The 25,126-nt window shown below is 38.4% G+C and overlaps 1 protein-coding gene across 1 annotated transcript in view; it reads left to right on the top strand.

Annotated features, from left to right (window-relative positions):
• GCKR (glucokinase regulator) overlaps positions 1-25,126 on the top strand; it is a 678,315-nt gene that overhangs the window by 227,700 nt on the left and 425,489 nt on the right. Inside the window, exon 3 of the mRNA XM_044062788.1 lies at positions 2,234-2,302. Coding sequence (XP_043918723.1) covers positions 2,234-2,302 — 69 coding nt within the window. The remainder of the gene's footprint in view (positions 1-2,233; positions 2,303-25,126) is intronic.

Below are 25,126 nucleotides of genomic sequence, written 5' to 3'. Positions count from 1 at the left end.
CTCATATGACGAGGTTCTCTGATGTGGGTCTTAGCTGGGATACACACTGTATGGATTTTGCATGTTCTGCCTGCACTGCTTAGATTCCCTGGGTACTGCAGTTTCTTCCCATGTACCACAGATATGCAATAGATAGACTGGTGACTCTGAGTTGCCCATATGTATGTTTGTAGTATTTGTGCATTTGTGTGTGTGTGTGTGTGTGTGTGTGTGTGTGTGTGTGTGTGTGTGTGTGTGTGTGTGTGTGTGTGTATCTGTGTGTATATTTGTGTGTGTGTGTGTGTGTGTGTGTGTGTGTGTGTGTGTGTGTGTGTGTGTGTGTGTGTGTGTGTGTGTGTGTGTGTATGTGTGAGACAGAAAAAGAAAGTCCTGGAAATCTGCTTCTGTTACCTAGTTACCTAGTAATCACTGTTCCTGAAATCACAACAGGAGTAATAAGCAATCTGATAATACTGTTTGGCTGAACTGATTATACATTCATGAGGCAGTATGACTGTGTCACGGGAAGGGTATCATCATACAACAGTGAAAACACACCAGTGAGATATTACAATAGGAACACATCAGTGGCTGTGGCATGGGAAGGGATGGTAGCAGGGGATGGGTATCATCATACAACAGTGAAAACACACCAGTGAGGTTTTACACTAGGAATGCATCAGTGACTGTGTCATGGGAAGGGTATCATCATACAACAGTGAAAACGCACCAGTAAGATATTACAATAGGAACACATCAGTGGCTGTGGCATGGGAAGGGATGGTAGCAGGGGATGGGTATCATCATACAAGAGTGAAAACACACCAGTGAGGTTTTACACTAAGAACACATCAGTGGCTGTGGCATGGGAAGGGATGGTAGCAGGGGATGGGTATCATCATACAACAGTGAAAACACACCAGTGAGATTTTTACACTAGGAACACATCAGTGGCTGTGGCTTGGGAAGGGTTTCATCATACAGCAGAGAAAACACACCAGTGAGATTTTACACTAGGAATGCATCAGTGGCTTTGGCATGGGAAGGATATCATCATACAGTAGTGAAAACACACCAGTGAGATTTTGCACGAGGAACACATCAGTGGCTGTGGCATGGGAAGGGTTTCATCATACAGCAGTGAAAACACGCCAGTGAGGTTTTACACTAGGAATGCATCAATGGCTGTGGCATGGGAAGGATATCATCATGCAACAATGAAAACACACCAGTGAGATTTTACACTAGGAACATGTCAGTGGCTGGGCATGATAAGGATATTATTATACGGGAGTGAAACATACCAGTGAGATTTTACACTAGGAACACATCAGTGGCTGTGGCATGAGAAGGGTAACATTATACGGGTCTGAAAACACACCAGTGAGATTTTACACTAGGAACACATCAGTGGCTGTGGCATGAGAAGGGTAACATTATACGGGACTGAAAACACACCAGTGAGATTTTACACTAGAAATACATCAGAGGCTGTGGCATGAGAAGGGTAACATTATACAGGACTGAAAACACAGCAGTGAGATTTTACTAGGAACACATCATAGCTTCAGATAATATTGCTAAGATCAGTGGATCTACAAGGTCTAGCCTTTGCTGTAATCGTCAACCCACTACTACCATTTTTAAATGTGGTGGTGGGTGTCACATCAATATTAGTCAATATGACAAAATCACCTACAGCCAATGTCTGATGACTTCACTAAAAGCCAAACAAAACCTAGGCAAATTCAATGGGAAAAGACAGATGTAGTTGACTACACAAAGGAAAAAATTATGCAGTCAGTTTGTGTGTTTGTGTGTGTGTGTGTGTGTGTGTGTGTGTGTGTGTGTGTGTGTGTGTGTGTGTGTGTGTGTGTGTGTGTGTGTGTGTGTGTGTGTGTGTTTTCTAGTGTACAAGTAGCTGGAAATAACTTACTTACTGTACTGAGAAAATATGCATACCTTTTATAGAGTTTGTGAGAAATTAATGCATGGGCAGTGGAATAAGTTTTGTCCTGCCAGAAGAGGTAGAAATTCACAAAACTGAAGCAGAATTCATTATTGCATAGGTGTACACAAAAGTATTTCAGTGAAGTATTGAAGAAAAGAATGGGGTCAGCAGATGATACATCCATTAAAAGGACCAATGCCCATAAAGAAATAAAAACCAGAAACAAAGGTTGATTTGCAGATAGCATTTAGTTACACAGGAGTATGAAAGCATACTGAAACACCTCTTCTTCTGTTTTTACAGCGGCTATACAGTGAGTCTGTTCTTACCGCCATGGCTGATGTGGCCAAGAAGGTACAAGAAGTGATAAAGGTAAGAATCAATTTGTAAATTATGCAGCTCCAAAAAAAAAAAAGTTTGCCATAAAGAAATAAATAAAAGTTCTTGCAATGAGACAGACATTAGAACACATTTCTGACCTTTGGGAAGTCTGCCAACTTGTCTGCTCTGTAGCACAGGGTCACCTTTTTAGCTGCTTACCTTTTTTTCCCCCAAAGCTGTCTGCAGTATGAGGTGAACAAACATGCGTCACAATTTAAAACAAATAGGTCAGGCAGAACTGTTTTGTAAATTTTGTGTATTTAAGAATTGCAAAATGAGAAATTACTCTTTCCAAATAATCCTCTATGGATGAAGAAACCTGGTAACTTTACGAGAATAAACATGTAAATGTTAATCTATTTAACACAGAGGAAAATGATAACACTGAACAGAACAGCTATGTGAAGGTTTCATACATTATGGGGGACATATAGAAAGCAAGACAAAAATTCCAGAAAGATGTATTAGTATTTGGTGCCAAGCCAATGTCATTTTCAAACACATATGAAATAAGTACAATGCAGTCTTGACAAAGCTCTGTTTGACAAATGAAACTATACATCAGTGAAGACATAATGCAGTCATTTTATTGATAGAAAAATGAGTAGCTGAGAAAGTCAGGAAGGCTTAAACTGCTGACAAAATCATATTTTAGTATCTTAGTCCATATGTTCTGATTTTGTTGAGATAAGCTTTATGAAAATATATGGCAATGGTCACACCTCAGATTAGTCTCCAGATTGTTAAAGCTATAGATTAAGCATTACTGCAAAAAAATATAAAGCAAGCAAATTCAGATTTTAGGGATATAAAGAAATAAACAGATTGTTCTGTAGCACCTGATTAAATGAAAGTTCAGAAAAATGGTACTTGTATTTATTTATTTATTTTTCCGTGAAAGTAAACTCGATCAATTATAACATTTTTCAGTCATGATCTAGCCAAAGTAAAAGAAAATGTATTTATATGCTGCAGATGGTAAACTTAACAATAAAACTATTAGGTCTTATACTATTATAGTCAAACTGCATGACATATTGCGTAACTGAAATATTGTGTATTGAGGCTCTGAGAAAGCATTCACAGAGAAAATACCAAAGTATGCTGCAAAAAAAAAAAAACATTTTAAGAAGTATAACATTTTCAGTATTTATTGATAATGTGGCTTTCATAAACATTTTATAATTGCTTAATATGCCTAATATATGCTTTGTTAATTTGCATTACTTACCCATCCTTCACAACATTGAAGTGAATCTGTAGTTATGCATTTCTTCAAAATGTGTCTTAAAAGTGACTGACTCTATTCTATTATGGTGAGATATTTTAAAACAGGACCAGGCATTTAATGATGCAAATGATAGCTTCTAACACATATAATTTTATTACTGCTAAGCCAAGGATAATAACATTAAGGAAAAGCAATGCAGACTGATTGAACTAATATGCAAATCAGTTGATAAGTCATGCATAATGCATGAGAGTTATAAACAAAACAAAATAACCTACTTATAAAGCACAATGAAATATCTATGGTAACAATAATGACAGTCTGTACCGAAGGGTTTAGGGCGTAAAAAATGGAAAGCATGAAAAGAACAAAACTAGTGAATATTCTGTGTTCCTTAAATAAACAAAATGAGGTCTGACGAGGAAAAGCAAAATGTCATGTTTTTAAGAAAATAATTAGTGACAGAAATGTGTTAAATGGAGATGTATATGCTCTATACTATTCAATTCAGAAAAAAATAAGCTGTAACACAGAGAGACAAAGATCCTTATTGGGATTATTAGAATTGCTTTCTTATGGCAAAAGTGATCTGTGTTAGAGGGAAAAACACTTTGACATAAACAAGTGCAGCCCAAGAATCTGAAATGCAAAGTAAAATCCATGGGTCATTAGTTCGAGAAGTGGTTCAACAGCTGAACAAATATAAATTAAGAAAAAAAAATGTGGGGTGAGTGGAGAGGATGTCCCAGCATAGTTGCTGTGGTGGCAAAAGTTAAACAGTGCTGCACAGCAATCCAAAAGACCAACAATGATGTCAAGCAACAATAGCAACCACTTCTGACTACTGTGTGTCGCACATAATGAAGCATGTGTCGAAGTCTGCTGGCTAATGGAGGATTGCAACTGTCTGAAGTAGATACACACATTCTGCAGAGAAAGCAACAGCCATTGGAAGTAGACACAGTCATTGTGCAGAGTATGCAAAGCACACATTTTCAGTACAATTGCCCTGCATAGGTGTCATACAACAATGGCATGGGGGAATGTGGGAGGTTTTCATAATGGTTAAGGTGTTTACCTTACAGACACAAGGTACAGGGTTTGATTGTCAGATGGGATAATTGGCTAGGCTTAAAATGGCCCACTAGAGCAGTTAGCCTCGTATTAATCTATAAACCTAGGAACTAAGGTCTAGGAAACTGCATTAGAACTAAAAAGCCAAAAAATGGATTGGACAGTAATGGATGAGATGGCACCACATTTAAGGAAATTCAAATGTCAGATACTGGCTGTGCAAGAGTAACAAAATAGTTTCCACCAGCAAGCCATTTAACCATCCTAGATCACAAAGGAAAAGTTTCCCCTAATGGGTGCACCTGCTAATAGATGAATAAAATAAAAAGAATAAATTAGAAAAGCTATAATGACTGAGCAATGAGAACTGCATGCTTTAGTTAAAGTTCCAGGCATATATACATGTCATTGTTACACAGTGACAGCACTGTGCACTATTACTAGTGATATATATATATATATATATATATATATATATATATATATATATATATATATATATATATATATATATATCTACCCACACACACACACACACACACACACATATATATATATATATATATATATATATATATATATATATATATATATATATATAGGGCACTGCACTAAGCTGAAGCAGGACAAATGTGTGGTGTAAGGCTGAACCGTGGATGGCAGTGCAGCAACAGTGGTATACAAGTGGACATATAATGCATATATATCATGCTCCCTGATAGAGGGATAAATCCATATAGATGATATAACAGTAATATAAAAACACAATGTAAAAACTAGCTTATGTTAAACATGAGCCATAAACATACTTTATGCTGCACTAATAAATGGTCAGTGGCATTAATATCTGTGGCTAGGCTGAAAAGTCTGCAAGTATGCTAGAGGAAATTTGGCACAGGTTCCATTTTCAATTAATTTCAGGTGCATCTTTCTGTAAGCTGGACAGGTGATGAGGGATTACTGATCACATACTAATGGGCTTGTTGGCATGACAGGTAAATATGGTTAGCCTCTGTTGCAAGCAAGAAATGCTGGTGATTCTGATGTCACCTTTACACAAAGAGATACACAGATGCTGCTGCTGTGGTGAGCAAATAGTTACTTCAATCGCAGGTAGCATTGTTGGGGAGTTGATATGAAGGACATAACGCTTGCTGAATGTGTGACATGTCCTTGCACCATACAGGCGGCTGCTGCACAGCATCACATGCCTGCATAGTTTGTGGCCATATCAGTCACAGTGTCCTTTAATCTTCCCATGTGTGTAATAGGCATTCAAGAATTGATACTGTATGCTGTGTTTTGGGGTGAGACACCATATACCAATCAGACCTAAAATATGAAAATGAAACATCTGCAGTATGCAGGTAATGACACATCTATTGATGTTCTCAGCAGGGACTGGTAGTGATCTGCAGAAAACAAAACATTATTGATTTCAATAAATGCTTAGTTTCTACTATCATTCCAAGGGGTTAAAATATTTGCCAGCATGGGAAGATATGGTCAAAAGACCACATTGCTTTGCCAAGGATGGTCTCCACCTGCATCCTCTAGGCTTTAGACTATTGGCTAAAACATTTTTAGGCAATGGCAAACTGACAAACCTTCTGACATAGCAAAACCAAACCAAGGGAATCTAAAGGTGATACTGCTCAGTGCCAGTAGCCTAAACAAGAAACTCCATTTCTTCCAGGATCTCCTCACCCTGGAGAATGTGGATGTCTGTGCTGTTACTGAGAAATGATTTAAAAACATAGAGACCATCCTGGAAGTGCAGGGCTACAATGTCTTTCACACATTCATGCTAGCTACTGCACAGAAACCTAAGGTGGAGCTGCCTCAATCTATATCAACATTAAACATATTTGAGACATCAAACATGATAACACACTTGAGATTCTCCATGTCAATATTTCTATAATCAAAGTTCCATATCATATCCTTGCAAGCTGTAGGTTACCCTTTATGACCCAAGAAACCCATAAGTCATACTTGGACTTACTAGAGGCCCTCACCATTCAACCCATAACAATATTAATTGACAGTTTCATCTACCACACCATAAACTGGGATACTTACATGACCCCAAGTTTACAAGCCCAGAGAATCCTGGACTTTGTAAACACAAACACCTTGGACCATATAGTCCATACACCCACAAGGGGTGCAAGCATACTCAAACTGGCACTGACAAACATGGGAGAATGCTATACCCCCCTACTATAGAGTCCTCTCTGGTAAGGTCAGACCGCAACACTGGCAACATCATAATAAAAATGACTCTGTGACCCAGGCAAAACCTGTAACATTTATGAATTATTCTAAGGCAACCTTCCTACTAATAAGTGATAACTTGTCAAAGTCTCAAGCACCCCAAACCATGAGAACATAGATGCCTATGCAGAATTTATCACAGAAACCCTGTGCAATTATGTCAATAAATGCATGAGACAGTTGTGCCTACCAGAAATAAACAGAGAAATAAGTGAAAAAAAACAAACAAACCACCATAGTGAAATTCAAACACATAATCAGGTTGTAAAACAAACCACCATGGTGAAATTCAAACATAATCAGGCTGTAAAACAAACCACCATGGCGAAATTCAAACATAATCAGGTTGTAAAACAAAAGAAAAAAGTCATAGCCAAGATTAGGAAAGGCTACATCCAGCATGATAAAAACACTCACAGCAATCTAAACAAACAATTAAGAGGGAAAATTAAGTCTACTAAAACCAAATTTGAGGTAAAGATAGCATTCCAGGCAAAAGACAACCAAAAGGCTTTCTTTAGCTATGTCTGAAACATCGAAGGCAGCATGTCCACCTACATGGAGCCAGAGGATATAGCAAATCTGCTGGGCAACAAAATCAGTGTCAGTTTTACCCTCCCACCCCTGGCCACCTTGATGGAATACCATCAAACACCCCAACTATCAGTCTACAGCAGGTCCTAGATGCACTCTCTAATGCCAAAAACACTGCATTGATGAGCCCCAATAACATACAAGAATACAGCTAAATAGCTTGAAAATGACCTATAGGGACCTCTGAAGTCACCTTTAAACCATACCCTCCAGAAAGTTCATGCCATGCAAATGGAGAACTGTAGCAGTCATCCATCTTCACAAGGGCAGATAATCAACAAACCTTGGAAACAACAGACCCATAAGTCTGAGTAGTCTCATATGCAAATCCAAAAAAACAATTGTCACATTTATCATGGAAATAATTAACAAGGACATAGAAAACCTTCAAACACCCAGTTTAGTTTCATAAAGGGCAGATCATGCCTATTTAACTTGGTGGGCTTCTTTGAGAAGGTCATCAGAAGAATGAATGCGGGCAAAATGGTGCATACTGCCTACCTTGACTTGGCAAAGGCATTTGAAACAATAACCCACTCGAGCATTGTAAACAAACTCAGATATAGGCAAAAGCCCCTATGTTATGCACTAGATAACCAGCTAGCTCTCAGATAGAACTAAGAAAATTAAGAAAGGAGAGACCACCTCCACAAAGGGGCCAGTCACTAGTAGAGACCCTCAGGGCTTTGTGCTAGCTTCACTCCTTTTTGGTTTCTTGAAAGTCAAGGCCAACATCAGTGGCCTCTGGCTGACCATGTTTGCAGATTATAAAAAACTAGGAGCAATCATAGAATCCCTCCAAGACACTAACATTCTATAGGAAGGACTAACTCAGACAAACGACTAATGCCAAAGCCACAATTTAAAACTCAGTGCCAAGAAATGTATGGTAGTACCCTTAGAAGGTCAACCTCCCTAGGAAATTGCCATTGTCATTGATAGTACATCCCTAAGATAGAACCCATAGTCAAGGTTTTAGTACCATGTAGAGAGAAACCTGTCTTTTGACCAACATGTGTCTAAGGTACTAAAGCAATCATTTTTTATTGCTCAACCTATATGCAACGGGGTGGCATCTAGGTCCAAGAAAGTTATTGTTCCACTGTATTCAGCCTCCATCAAGCCCATCACTGATTACAATGCTCCCTTCAGTAAATACCTGACCAGGCATATGCAGCAAGTGGAACATCCACAGATGTTCTTCACAAAAATAATATATGGCAAAACAGCAAGTCCTATGCAGATTGCCTTAAGACCCTATCTCTACATTTTGTTTTCTTCAGACTATTTAGAAGCAATATATGCCTGGCACGTAGTGATCCCACTCTGATGGAACTTTTGCATATCTGCTAAACAAATAGCATCAAAATTACTCAATTTAGGGATTTAACACATTTGTTTGTGACATGGGAGTTGGCATAATGGTGAAGGTGTTAACCTCATAGACAAGAGATACAGGGTTTTATTCTCAATAAGGGAAAATTGGCCAGGCTTAAAATGGTCCATAAAATGGCAGCTACCCTAATACTTATCTATGAACTTATGTGCCTCTATATATATATAATAGATATATGGGTCTACTTCATATGACCTAAATTTCATTTGAGTGAAATTCATTTGACTGACACCAAAAGACTGAAAGTTCAAAAGACTGAAAACTCATTTGACTGAAACTCATAACACTGACACATTAAAGAAAAAGGTATATGCCCTTTTCCCCACTGTAGTGTGATCCTGGAGTTAGTATATATAGTTTGGGGGGATGGGGGCACAGCCCCTCCCATACTTTATACATTTGAAACCATACACATGGATATTTATAACTGCAATGAATAACTCTTTGCAGAAAACAATATTTACATAAACTATGTAGGGACTTCGCCCCCCACACCCCCCTAACTATATATACTAACTCCAGGATCACACTACAGTGGGGAAAGGGACATATACCTTTTACTTTAATGTGTTAGTGTTATGAGTTTCAGTCAAATGAGTTTTCAGTCTTTTGAACTTTCAGTCAAATGAATTTTAGTCAAATGAAATTTAGGTCATATGAAGTAGACCCATATATATATATATATATATATATATATATATATATATATATATATATAGCCCATTTGGAAAATTGATTTTCTAATTGAGGTTGGCACAGTGGTTAAATTGTTTATTTCACAGGCAAAAAATACAGGGCTTAATTCTGACCTTGGAAAGCATAGCTAGGATTAAAAAAGTCCCCTGAGGTCATTAGTCTAGTAATTACTTACGAAAACATAATTAGGAGCATAGGAGGGACTGGTTTGCTTCTCAGCATTCCACTTCTCTGGAACAAGCTTCCCATCTATGTGAAGCAGAGCTTTCCCCTATCCCTATTCAACAGAACCATGGACCAGTGGATGGGAAATAGGGAATATACCCCCAGGTCTAGCACCAATAGCTCTAATAGACAGAGGCTGCCTGTAAATCTTGCCCTAGCTTATATATACCCATTCAAATAACATCAAAGGCACATAAACTTGTGGGATACAGTTAAGATGCTTGGCTAGGCTTATAAAGGTCTCAGTGGTCATTAGCCTAATATATACCTCTGAACCTATGACAGCTTGTAGTGATGTTGAAGTTTATGGTGGCTTCCTGGCAATACATAGTGGAATCATAAGACCATGCATTATTCTCCACTATTTTCCCTAAATAACTTTTGTAACTTAATGAACTACATTAATTATGAAGTCAAAAAGTAAAGTGTTAAAGGCACCAGATTGTTTCAGGCCACAGTACACTTTTACTGAATTCACCATAAACCGAGACAATACATAACTACTGCATAATAATGATTTTCTTTAACACGACCTAAGAATTTGCGACCAAAGCCATATATTTCCATTGGGTGAAACAAAATAAACTGGTCAATGTTAATGTATTCTTTTATTAAATCACAACCTAATGATATATCCTTTTTAAATTTTATCTCACTTTCAAATTTTCTCTGATTCATATTAACATTTTTTTGAAAATGTATGCCTTTACTGACATCACTTTACTGTGATCCCATACTTTCCAAAAAATAAAAATTATCCATCTTATGCCAGGATCCCCTTTTGGTTTTACTACCTGTAAATCATGTTTATTTTATCTGTTTTAATATTTGTGTCTAATGTTTCAATAATCTCTTGTATCATCTTTTTATCTTCCCATTTGTTCTGTACTAAATTGCTCTTTCCCATACATGGCCATTAGATAAGACAAAACATCATTCAGCTTATCTTCTTGTTTCTCACCAATACCTTTCCTCTACAAATTTCTCCATACAAGAATATATTTGACTTCTTTATCATTGTTGCAGTTCTGTTTTCTTAACCATTAATAGGATCATAGGATCATAGGAGGTTACTAGGCTAACGGCCCCAGGGCCTTTACAAACCTAGCCAAGTTCAACCCAAATTCCCAAAGGTATCTGGTTCAAGCAGACATTAAAATCAGCACCTATTGTCCCTGTCCAAGAGGGACACAGATGGAACCCCTGGGGTGAATTTCTGGTTACCATCCAGTTATCCAAATTATGCTTAAATAGGTTCAATGAGGGGTTTGTTTAACATGAATAGAAAGCTTGTTCCAAAGGTGGGGCAATCTCTGTGAGACGAATCTGTCTCTCAAGCAAGTTTTGTTGAGTTCACATACCAGGTTAAGGTCCTTTGAGCGAGTGACCCATGTGCCATTTGACTTGCGAATGTGCAGCATTTTCATTAAAGATGGGTCAGAGATTGCTGTGTATGCAAGGCGCAGGTAGCCTCTAAGCAGTCTGTATGACACAGAGTAAAGTGGCAATGATTTCAGTCTGTCCACATGAGAGATCTTGAAGACCCTGAATTTTCTTTGTAAGGAACCTTTGTGGTCTCTCCAACTGCTGCAGGTGTTAGGAAAGGAACATACCAAAGGGAGCATTGTACTCTAGTATTGCCCTTATGAGGGAAGAGTACAGGGGGATTGGCCTAATGAGGGAAGAGAACATTTCCTTCATTTTAGAGTCATTGACACTTAAAACACCATCAATTACCTTATAAAACTGTACATCTTCATTATATTGACTTCATTCACACTGTTTCAGTCCTTTACCCTCAACATCAAATTCTGTATCATTTTAAGTTTCTTTGTACTGAGTTCACCATTTACCCCAAGTAGCATAACAAAATCTTATATTCAAGTGGTCATTCCCACAATCTCTTAAAATTCACTTTAGCATCTGTTTTTGTACAAAACCATCCTATATTTAAACTTCCCCTGTTCTTGACTCTCTTTAACCCCTTTTCCATTGATTAACAAGAAAATACCTTTGTAGAAGAGAATCCCCACTGATAATGGCCTAAGATAAGCATTTATAATAATCATAGAACATTTAAAATAATTATGCCTTAATTTGATCTATAAACATACTTGGTTTATGACATCACCATCATGCCCGCTCTCTTAAAAATTTACTTCATTGAAGATCAGCTCCTATCACCTTTTTTGCCTCTTCTTCCCTCCATTCAGCAAATGAAATCATCCCGCTCAAACTTCTGAAAGATGCACTTTAATATGCTTTTCTAACTTAACACTTCAGCCATATAATTATGCATAGTAGGACCATAAAACAAACAAAATCTGAACATATAAACATTCTACCTGCAATAAACTATTAATATTCTTCCTTGGCACAATTCTGTATAATGTTGAAAAATTGGTCACAAACATTCTTTAAGAGTATAGCCACCCCAGAACATTCTTCTGTCACAAAGAACCAGATAATTTACCCCTCCCCCCATATTTTGAACTTTTTGTTTCATAATCTTAAACTTATCATATGTTCTTTAGGAAAGCCATGTTTGCACGTTGTCTCTTCAACTTATGCAATACAAAATACCTTGCGGGTTTATTTTTTTAGTCCGATAGATAGATAGATAGATAGATAGATAGATAGATAGATAGATAGATAGATAGATAGATAGATAGACAGACAGATAGATAGATAGATAGATAGTTAGATAGATAGATAGATAGATAGATAGATAGATAGATAGATAGATAGATAGATAGATAGATAGATAGATAGATAGATAGATTTGGAAGTACTTCAAAATATGGAAGTATAATGACATTGATCCAAAAAGACTGAAACACAACATACCCCCCTCCCACACACACACTCAAAAACAAACTACTAATTATATATACCAGCTCCTAGATCACTCTGAAGTGGGGAAAGGGCAAATTCCCTCATCCCCACTGTTGAGGATCTCAGACAATGTTATCACTGGCACAAGTGATCAATTGACTGTCAGTAACTACTACTGATTGAAAAAATGTTCAATATTATGCATGATTAATTATATGGAGTGTTTCCATATATACGTATATCTACATACACACACACACACACACACACACACACACACACATATGTGTGTGTGTGTGTGTGTGTGTGTGTGTGTGTGTGTGCGTGCGTGCGTACGTGCGTGTGTGTGTGTGTGTTTGTGTGTGTGTGTAAATGCAGCAATAAAAATCAAGTATCAATGTATTTTGTATTGCATTTGCTAAAGATATATTATCAATATGTAAAGGTACATACATGTTCGAGGTCAATAAGCACGTCCAGCTTCTCCTGAAAAAAAAACAAAGTTATTGTTATTTTCCTCAAGTCACACATGCTTGATGAAGCACATTTAAAAATCTTTTCACTAAACAAAATTGAAATTGAAGTAGTCTCCCATACAAAACTTATTGGCGTGATTATGGATGACAACCTTAAATCTGACCTGCATGTTCCAAATAAAACAAAAAGACTCACCAAAATTAGGAATGCTCTGCAGGCAAAAAAACTTCCTTAGCAACACTGCCAGTACCACTCTTGCCATTATCTATCTTCTTCCATCATTCTTATACAGTACACCCATCCTAACCAACCTTCTGGCAGTGGTGGCTCATGATATTGGACTTCAGGACTGCAGCCCCTCCATCCCCCCAGCGGTAAAACAGAATAAAGAAAAAATCCCCAGCTGTAAACCAGAAGTGGAAACTTGAATCCGGACTGCTGTTTAACCAGTCCGGATTCAGAAAGAAAGCAGCAGTCTACAGATGCCCCAGGAGTTTATGCAGTTAGAACTGCATAGACTGGAAGGGGATCTGACTGCAAGGTCTGCAGTCTGTGCATGCTTGGAACGAGCAGAGACTCCTGGCTTGGCTTATTTATTCTTGCACGCATGCGTGCGAGCAGACTTCCAGTCTGTGCATGGTCAGAATGAGCAGCGACTTCTGGCTTGGCTTATTTTGAATGGGGAACTGTCTGGCTCTTTATTCTATGGACTACTATTTATTCCAGCACTGGGAGAAGGACAGCAAGTGGCTTATTTATTCTCTGGACTATTTTCCAGCACCGGGAGGAGGACGACTCTGGAAACTTTTACTTCAGGTTTTTATTTACTCTGTGGATGAGAAATTGGCCCGTTTTAGGTTCATAGGTTCATAGGTTCATACTAGGCTATCTGCCCTAGGGCATTTATAAGCCTAGCCAAAATGTGTTTGGCTTTCACCACCCATTTTAAATTTATTTTGCTATGCCCTTTTTCAAGGTTAGTATACTGTGCCTCTGTCTAACAGTGACACATAAGTGATATCCGTGGTAAGCCTACGATCTCCCATCCACTCATCAAGATTCCTCTTGAAGAGAGTCAATGAGGGACTCTGCCTAACCTGGACTGGGATTTTATTCCAGAGTGAAGGGAGCCTCTGGGTTATGAATCTGTCCCTCCAGCATGTCCTATTTATTTCAGTGCTGAGGTTCAAGTCTCTCGAGTGCGTAGCTCGATGGGATTTGGATTTTCTGAGGTCCAGCATGTCCATTAATTCTGGGTTGGACATGGCTTTATACATCAGGCACAGATCGCCTCTGAACAGGTGGTATGCCACTGAGTAGAGCTGGAGTTTCTTTAACCGGGCAGCATATGGCATCTGTTTGAGCCCTTTGATCCTCTTGGTGAGGTACTTTTGGGGTCTTTCCAGTTGCTGCAGGTGTCTGGTAAGTTACATCCCAAAAGGGGCATTGTACTCAATTATGGGCCTGATGAGGGATGAGTAAAGAGGCACGATGACCTCCCCTGATCTAGATATGAATCCCTTCATGATTAGGTGGGCTATATAAAATGTTTTTCTAACCACTTTGTCCATGTGGTTGTCAAATGAGAGATTGCTATTAACTTGGGTCCCCAGGTCCCTAATTACTTCTTCTGTACTTAATGGATTACCACTTATGTGGTAATTTGTGGATACTTTGTTTTTGCCAAAGGGGATGACTATACACTTTTTGGCATTTAGCTTGAGGCCATGGCTCTGGCACCAGTTGTCTGTTTCTATGAGACCCTTTTGGAGGATGCTTGTGTCGGTTGGTGAGTCAATTATGGCGCCCAGTTTGCAGTCATCTGCGAACTTGGTCAGCCACAGTCCTTCCGTGTTGGCCTGTACCTCCGAGAAATATATACCGAACAAGAGAGGTCCCAGGACTGAGCCTTGTGGGACACCACTTGTAACTGGTTTGGAGTCTGACATGGCTCCAGCAATTCTAACCATGTGGGTTCTGTCCTTGAGCCAGTTTGCAATCCATCTAGTGACATAGGGGTTTATATTTAAGCTGGTGAGCTTATCTATAATGCCCGAGTGGGGTATTGTATCGAAGGCTTTTGTGAGGTCCAGGTAGGCTGTGTGGACCACCTTCTCCTCGTCAATGGCCTTGGTGACTGTTTCAAAGAAATCAACCAGGTTTAAGAGGCAGGATCTGCCCTTAACAAAGCCGAACTGGGTAGGATCCAGTGTCTGTAGGTCCCCAATATCTTTATTTATGAGGTCCATGATGATCCTTTCCATAGCTTTGCAGACCAAGCTAGTCAGGCATATGGGGCAATAGTTTCCAGGATCCGTTGAGGCACCACCTTTATGGAGAGGGACCACTGTTGCTGTATGCCACTCTTTGGGCACATATCCTGTAGTAAGGCTGAGATTGAACAGTAGTTTTATGTTTGGGTTTAGCTCTTCTTGGAGTTCATGTAGGATGCAGCCTGGGACACCATCTGGTCCCATTGATGCTGTGTTTTATGCTTTGGAGAGGGCGGCTCTTACCTGAGCATCTGAGATGTCAGGGGGGTAGCACTCTGCTGGGATAGATATTTGCCCTTTTGGTGGGGAGGGGGGCGAAGTTTGCACTGAACCTGTCAGCTAGGATGTTGGCAATGTCTGTGGGTTCAGTGTATTTTTTGTCATTTTGGACTAATTCTGAGCATATCTGGTAATTGCCACCCAGGTTCCTAACATAACTAAAGAAAGCCTTGTGATTATCCTTAGTGTCCTGTGCAATTTTTCTCTCGAAGCTGGCCTTAGACAATTTTATGAGTGCCCGTAGTTTTTTGCTAATACTGATCAGTGACGCCTTCCCTTTTTGGGATTTTTCTCTATCATTTAGTAGCTTCCTCCTTCTATTGTATAGTTTGTTTATGGCTGGGGTCCACCAGACAGGACATCTGTCTTTGGAGGATTGGGTCTTAGTTTTATTTGGGATCGCATGATTCATGCATTCCTGAAGGTGTTCATAGAATGCGTTTATAAAGGATTCTGCGGTCTGGGCCGTATTTTCCACAGGCCAGGGGGCTTTGAAGGATTCCACTTCGGTTTTGAGGACTGTGAAATTTGCTTTAGAGAAGTTTTTCACTGTGGTTTTCAGGGCAGGGGTGGCGTCGGGATGTGAATATCCAGTGAGATTAGTTTATGGTCTGATCTTACCAGTGAGGGATACACTTCTGGTCTGGAGCATAGAGTCCCCATGTTGGTGATGATCAGGTCCAGTATGTTTTCCCCTCTTGTGGGAGTGGTAACAAGTTGTTCCATAGCATTTGAGTTTATAAATTTTAGGAACCTTTGGGCTAGGGTGTTGGAACTAGAGTAATGCTCCCAGTCTATGTTTGGGTAGTTGAAGTCGCCCAATATAATGGTGTTTGGAGAGAACTTCATATTTTCCAGTGTTCTCAGAAAGGCTGAGTGGGGTTCCTGGATTTGGGAGGGTGGTCTGTAGCAGGCTAGAAACTGGAAGGCAGTTTTACCCACTGTTAGTTGCACATGGATAGTCTCTGATGCTTCGTGCTTTGCCACTAACCTGGAGGTGTGGGTATCTTTGATGAATATCGATACTTCCCTCCTTTTGTGGTTCGGTCCAAGTTTTGGGGCCGAAAAGCATGGTATGAGGTATAACCTGTTAGTGCTGGGGTGCTCTCGGGAGCCCTGAACCAGGTTTCTGTTACTGCACAAATATCAATGTTCTCCATGCTAAGGAGAGTTTCGAGTGCGTGCATCTTGAGGTTTAGACTTCTGGCATTGAGTAGCATTACTCTTAGTTTCTTATCCCTTGTGATACCTATGGAGGTGGGTTTGTCTTTTGAGCCTTGCCTAAAAAAGGCACTATGGGGGTAGCAAGAGCCTTTGCCAATATCCGAAAGCCCAGGGGTGACAGGTGCAAGCCATCCCTAGCGAAGCATCGTGGCCTGTCGAGCATATCATCCCAAGCTGACAGGCATTGGATCCCCTTTGAATGACACCAGTACTTAAGCCAATTGTTGAAATTGATCATCTTGTCTTCATATTGTGGCATAATTCTTGGTGAGGGTAAGATGCTACTCAAGGTTAGGGTCATACCGGCCTGGGCTACATGCTCAGAGAGCTCCTTTATGTCTCTTTTCATGTAGTCCAGGGAGGTACGTCTCAGGTCATTCACACCAGCATGGACAATGACTGAGTCATATTTGTACTTGCCTTGGAGTGACCTGAGTGCTTGTGTTATGTGGCGGATCCTAGCACCTGACAGGCTGCTCACCGTGACCCTCTCCTTATTCAGCCTGGTGAGCAGGACGTCAGTGTGCCTGATGATAGAGTCACCTATTACAAGTGTATCAGGTGTGTTGTTTAGTCTTAAGGGCTGTGACTGTTCGGCACACTGGCTTTGTGAGATATGTGTTGCACGTGTTTTGTTTTGGGGTAGCGGTTGCTTGGGTGTCTGCTTTGGAGGTCTCTGCTGCTTAGGCAGATCTTTATTTAGAGCCTCCGAGTATGTTTTTGTGTGATTATGTGTTTGGTTTGCTGTCGTGGTAGGTCTATGTGAGACTGGAATTGTAGTGAGTGTGGTTTCCTTCTCCTCCTGACTGGTTATGCCAGTACTGAGTTGAGAGAGCTTAGCCTCCAGTTTGGCTATATGGTTGCATCTCTCACATGTGTTGGAATTTGTTGGGAGGAGGAGAGGGTTGTCTGTGTACATGAGGCAGTTGTAACATTGCCTCAAGATTCCCAGATTCACCAGCTGGACCGGAGAGGAGATTGACAACTGACCTTTGGACATGCTAGAATAATATTGGGAATTCCTTAATAATTGAAAACAAGGGCCAGTAGGGAGTGAGGGTGTAGTGCTTTTAATTTTTAGTGCTGACTTATATAATTGCTTTAGCGAGCAAGTGCCAGGTAACTTAAGTGCAATGTGTTACAGGTAACTTAAATGCAAACACGACAAACAATAACTTTCTTTCAAGTGAAACAAGGAAATACGTACAGTAAGCAATGCAGATATCACTAGTGATCCACAGAAGCGCTGAGAAGCCGCATATTAGGTGGAATTAGCGTTCCAGGGAAATAACAAGCAAACAAACAACAAGCATATAAACAAAGCTAGATTCAGCAGGCCTGGATCTAGTCTATGTTACAGCAAACAAAGTGTACCAATTTCAGTAAGATACAGTTCAAATATTCAGGCACTATAAACCTCTAACCAGAAATTCCCAGATCAGAAGGGCAGAGTCCAGCCTCTTCTCCCACAAGAGTGCAGACCACGAACCTTCTTAATGTAAAATAACTGGCCTGAAGCTCAAGTGCTTAAACCAGAACTAATACACTTTAAGAATAACAGACACTGGGCTCTCAATCAGCAGTTCCCAACTTAGAAGGATGAAAGCTACCTGTCCTGCCACCACAGTGCATGCCACAAACCTTCCTAATGTAAAACAACTGGTCTGAAGTCCAAGTGCTTAATCCAAAAGACTTAGAATGATAGCTACACTTTAATCAAGTTACTACCAAGCAGTAATAAATATAATTGAATACTTTAGAGAATGCCTGGATTAGTGCTCAAGTTACACAAACAAAGCTAGATCCAGCAGGCCTGACTCCAGTCTATGCCACAGCAAACAAGGTGCACCAAGTTCAGTAAGAAGCAGTTCAGATATGCATGCACTATAAGCCTTTAACCAGAAATTCCCAGCTCAGAAGGGCAGAGTCCAGCCTCTCCTCCCACAAGAGTGCAGACCACGAACCCTCTTAATGTAAAATAACTGGCCTGAAAGCCCAAGTGCTTAAACCAGAATTAATACACTTTTAGAATAACAGACACTGAGCCCTCAATCAGCAGTTCCCAACCTAGAAGGATGTAAGCTACCTGTTCTGCCACTACAGTGCAGACCACAAACCCTCTCAGTGCAAAACAACTGGTCCGAAGCCCAAGTGTTTAAACCAAAAGGCTTAGAATGAGTTACACCAAGCAGTAATAAATACAATTGAGTACTTTTAAGATGATGCAAAAGTAAAATAAAGTAGGTAGAAACACAAGTACAGTAAAAGCAGATCATTTTTTTTTTCTGAACAAGTGCTGAGATCAAAGAAACAGATTTGAGTGCTGAAACTAGAAAACTGGCTAGTTATAAGAAAAAAAAAACTAAGCTAGAAGGCTTTCCTCCAACACAGAAGGGCTTGGGGGCTCAGAAGCCTACAAATAGTCTATACCACTTAACAGGAAAGGCAGGAAACAAGCTTAAATTTATTTATTTTTTTTTCTGTTTCCCAGATGCTCTCTTTGTACACAGTAGGAGTGCCTGAAATCAGAATATGATCTCACTGCACTCAGTTGAGTGAGCAAATGAGATGGGCCCAGAAGGAGTATCCAAACACAAATTTACAAGAGGGGCGGGCAGTTTCAAGGCCACAAAGATTAACACCAAAACAAAAACAGGGACGGTGGGTGCGACTAACTGAAGGGCAGAGTCAAAACTTCCAGTTCAGCTAATATTCCTGCAACACACAGTTAAAATCAATTTAAATACTGTATTTTTTTGAAAAAAAAGTGCAGATAAAGGTACTTAAATTCTCTTATACGTCCAGTTGAATACAGCAAGTTCTTAGCCGGCCAAAGCTGAGGTTTTTAAGCAGAAAATATTTCACACTGTACCACTTAAATAGGCAAGGACAGGAAATCAAAGAATGTAGCTACCCCCACACCTGTAATTACTAGCAAATAACAAAATTCAGCAAACACTGACTAACTTCCAGTTCAGTTAATATTCCTGCAACACACAGTTAAAATCAATTAAAGGTACTTAAATTCTCTTATACGTCCAGTTGAATACAGCAAGTTCTTAGCCGGCCAAAGCTAAGGTTTTAAGCAGAAAATATTTCACACTGTACCACTTAAATAGGCAAGGACAGGAAATCAAAGAATGTGGCTACCCCCACACCTGTAATTACTAGCAAATAACAAAAGTCAGCAAACACTGACTAACTTCCAGTTCAGTTAATATTCCTGCAACACACAGTTAAAATCAATTTAAATACTGTATTTTTTTGAAAAATAAAAGTGCAGATAAAGGTACTTAAATTCTCTTATACGTCCAGTTGAATACAGCAAGTTCTTAGCCGGCCAAAGCTGAGGTTTTTAACCTTGACTCATGAAACTGTGTGTGTGTGTGTGTGTGTGTGTGTGTGTGTGTGTGTGTGTGTGTGTGTGTGTGTGTGTGTGTGTGTGTGTGTGTGTTGTGCACCAGAGTTTCTGTTTATGCAGGGTTTTGTAGATGAATATCATGGTAATGCTGTATGCATAATTTGAATAAATAATACATATTGCAAAGCACCTGTTGTTATTCACTGTTAGAAAATAGGCTAAATGTACAAAAGATACTCAACTGGACAACGGATGTTCCTCAAACGGGTATTAATGTACATGTAAAGCCCAGTAAAAACAAGTCTATCACTTCACATCTTATTAAGTTGCCATGAAACACGACTGATAAAAAATTAATTATTTATTTACGCTCACTATTTATGCTCACTGAAAGCTAATGTCTTGTGAGCGTAAAAAAAAATCAACTATCAAAATTAACTGCAGTAGCAGTTACAAGGACTTCTGTTTTGCTTTCTAATCTTCTTAAAAAGACACAAATGTATGAACAAATAAATGAACAAAAAGTAATGAGATTTGATTGTGTGTATGTGGGTGTATGTCTGTGTGTCTGTGTGAATATGAGAGAGAGAGAGAGAAAGAGAGAGAGAGATTAAGTGTGCATACCTCAACTTACTTGCTCAATAATTCTGGACAAAGCTAAATAATGGCCAAATTTAAAAACAAATTTTAAATACAGCCATAATTTCACTTAAATAGTTAATAGAGCAAAAGGTAGTCCACTAAATATCTTTTTTCTGTATAGTACAAAGTAGGAAACTATAATGTCTGGCTTATTGAATAACTCTAATCCCTAGTGGTTTAGCAGAAAAAAATCAAACATTTTTCAAGTAGCAAAACAAAGTTATGAGGCAAAATCAGAGACAGTTGACAGATATGGTAGGAGTTGTAATGTTTTGCACTATTTTTTTTTTTATTCATTTCATCACAGATAAATCTGAAGTGGTCACAGACAAGAAAGTAGCTGTAATTGCTGGGCTCATTTTATTTGAGAAATGCATGTAGATTCTCTTATTTTGTCAGCTACTCAATTTAGCATTATTAATATTTTAAAAAGTGTCCCTTCTTTGACAGGTTCCCAGTGGTATTGTGTGGCTATTTTTTGCATCACATTTGTGGTGCATTTTTCATAAAATTGTGGTTTTCTGGCAAATTAGTGGTACATCATTAAAGACTAAGTTAGAAAATAATGACAGACATTTGAGTTTCAGATTTCATACTCTTTAGAAAATTCATACTAATGCAAGATCTACTATTCTATTATCTTTTTAAGTTTATAAGAGCAATATTTAAAAATTGTCCTTATTTTTGGACCTTTGCCCTACTTCTATTTATGGCTTTGTCCAGATTTCTTGCTCTGAGGTTGAGACAAATTTTTTCATGCCTCACAACCTATTTGTTTCCATCCAGATATTAAGTAAACTGCCATGTAGCCAATGCATTGAAATATTTTTTTTTCTTCTACACTTCATTTTGTCTTGATTGGACTGTCATAATGATGGTTTGTCACAGTCACAGTTTTTGTCGTTTTGAGCATAGCTCCATCCCTTTCTAGTTGGTCACCCCCCTTCCTGTTGGCCCCACCCATTCAACTGTCTCCTGCCGCCACTGCCTTCTGGCTACAGTTCAAAATAAGCTGACGGCATGCTATAATAAGTTAGCAAAATTTGAGACTAACAGGCAATACTGCAGCCACCACTTCCTCTTAATGCTTTCAATTGGCTCGAACTGACCCCCAACTAGATTACATACATATAAGTCTAACATCTCCAACTTCACTGCAAATATCCAAACTGCTCATCTTCAGTCTTATTTTCTACTACTCTGCATATTTGTTAATCACCTTCTCTAGAATTTTCATGCAGTGTGACAGGAGTTTGATTCCTCTTTACTTCTCACAGTTGTGAATGCCTCCTTAGTTCTTTTACACTGGCACTAGTATGTTTATTCTCCAGTCTTCTGGGAAATGTCTTTCCATGCAGCTGTAAGTACCCTCAGGAGTCATTTTCTCTCCTTACTCACCCAACTTCTTGATCATATTTGCTGTGACCTCTTCTGAGCTTACTACTTTCCCCTGACTTCATTTTCATTAGTGCTGCTCTTACCCCTTCTAGGGTGAGCTCCTCTTCGTCTTTCTTTATAGGTTGAGTCAATGGGCAGTATAGCTTCTGATGGGTTTTCTTCATTCAGAAGCTGTTGTAAGTGATATTTTCATCTGCCTTTAATGTCCTGAGGTCTAGTGAGCTGGTTGTTTCTGGCATCTCTTATGAAGGGTGTCTGATAACTATCTTTTTTATCTTAATGTATTTTCTTTGCAACCTGACAGAGTTTCATTGAGCCATCTGCTGAGTCAATTTCCATAAGCTGGTAGAGTGCCTCTGATGCCTTGTTCTTCTCTATTACAGCTGCTCTCTTAACCAGTAACAAGCCATCTATATTAATATACATCATGTCAACTTCTAAAGTTACTTTCTTATACTTCTTACAACTTACCCACCACCTGTTGATAGATCATACAATTGCCTCACGGTCATGTGACCCTTCCACCACTGTTTCACTTCTCTAGTTAACATTTCCTCATCCATATTTTGGCCTTTTAACTCCTTCATCCATTTTCCTTTGATCAACACTTCTTCATTTTTTCCTATCAAAGCCTTATATCGTTTGATCATGTCTAAATTCCTCCCTATGCTTCCCCTTTTATTTCAAGTACTAATTCAGGAAAAAATAACACTACCAGTCTCCATTTTAATCATTGCTCTAACATATATACTTTTTTTGCTTCCCTGCAAGTACATTTTCATGTACCATTTCTTTATACGTGACAATATCCTGTAACAAATTTCTTGTCATTTTTCTTAAATTGCATTTAAATTTCCTATTTTAATATTATATTTACCAACATATGCAATTACATTAATATTCATATTTACCAAAAAATAAAGTTTCCTCTATTGAAAATATTCTTCCCTTTGCATACACTTATGTTATTTTCATAGGATGGAAATTATTTCTTATATCTACAACAAATTCTACTCCTGTTTTAACTATTTCATTATCTATAAATTTTATTCCACCTCTTTTAAATGAACAGCAACACCTGAATATAATTATTTCTTTTTCGATAATAATTTAAACTATTTTCATTTATCTTTAGACAGAAAAATAGTGACCTACAAAAAACTGTCTGCAGCTACCTTTTCACACCATTGCAAAACACAATTTCCTCATTAATTATAAATATATATATATAATCATTAATTATAATGCTCATATTTATAGAAAAAAAAAGGTTGTAATCATTTCCCATTTTCCAGCTTTCAGGTTAGCTACATTAATTTAAATGTTTCTGGCCTTCATCCATCTTTCAACAGAATTTTGGCCTCTAACCATTTAAAACACAACGCCTTGCTCATACAGCATGCTCGGCCAAACCAAAATGAACAAAACACCAGAGGCCAGCATAAATAGTCCAAAACTTTATTATAGTGATCTTGAAGGACATAAAAATATCCCAAAATAAATCCAAATCCAAACCGGTTTCGGCAAATGCCTTCTTCAGTGAAAAATGATCATGTCAATAAACACAAACCTACTGAATATTTATATGATACACCAGCCAATGGCTATCAATGGCATGGTCCATACCCTTATTTTTTTAAATACAAAATACTGTTGTAATAATAAGTATAAATAACAACATATTCGTGGTAACTAAAACCACCTTAACATCCAATAAATATTGGTGTATGTATATGGATGTTATTTAAAAAATATTATCCATATAATTATAAGAAAATAATGTATTTAATGTGTGATGGTAAATATATGGTTGTAAACTGCTATTAATTAACTGCATCAGAAATAAACTAACAAATGGCATATGCATGATATTAACATATAAAACGCTAGGACTGACCAAATAATACAACATGCTGGCTAACCAACAAAATATATTAGTATAAATAATACATTAAGGAGATATCCATATGAGCCAAGTAATACATAAATCAATGTGTATATGAACAATATACTTATCATAAGTGGTCATTTAGGCCAGGTGGAAACAAGGCTCCAAGATGGATAATCCAGTACTTTTCCTTATGGCTCAGTATGTTTTGCCATCCCTGTTGATTATTCCTATTACCAGTGATTCTGTCAATAACAGTAAACATAAACTTTGCTGTAGGGTGTTTAATAGTATGTTGATAAAGAGCATTTGTAGGTTTCTTATTCCGAATATCACTCCGATGTTCACCTATTCTTATTCTAAGTGATCGTGATGTTTTTCCCACATATAAGGCAGAACACTGGCATGTGGCCAAATATATAACCCAGCTACTTGAACAATTGGCAAATATCCTAAGATTATAAACTTTACTAGTGTTAGAACTACTAAATTGCTTCAACTTGTTCACCTGGTTACACGAAGAACAATGACCACAAGGAAAAGTTCCCAGAAGTTCATTCCCTGCTATTGTCAATTGTTTGTATTTGGCTCCTCCACTTTCCCTCTGTTTATAGTGGGAGAACAGGGATCCCAGAGTTCTGCCCCTCCTATATGACAACTGGCATTTTGTTCCTAAAGTATCACAAAGAAAATCATTAGCCATCAGAATATTCCAATTATCATTCAAAACATTTCTTATCACCTGATGAATCCTACCAAATGTAGTAATGAATCTGATGATGGTATCTTGTGGATTCAATGTATGGTCCCTATATTCATGCAATGTATTCCTGTTCTGCCTGTCCGAGCATGTACTAGCGGATACAATATCAGTAGTATGATACCCCCTCTCCAAGAATCTATTTTCCAGATCAATTTTAGCATCCTCATAATCAATAGTTGAGG

The sequence above is a fragment of the Protopterus annectens genome, chromosome 2.part1 (assembly GCF_019279795.1).
Source record: "Protopterus annectens isolate FY-2018-M chromosome 2.part1, PAN1.0, whole genome shotgun sequence".
Classification (NCBI taxonomy): Eukaryota; Metazoa; Chordata; order Ceratodontiformes; family Protopteridae; genus Protopterus; species Protopterus annectens.
Note: the sequence above shows the minus strand (reverse complement) of the source record. Positions and strands in the feature narration are given on the sequence as shown.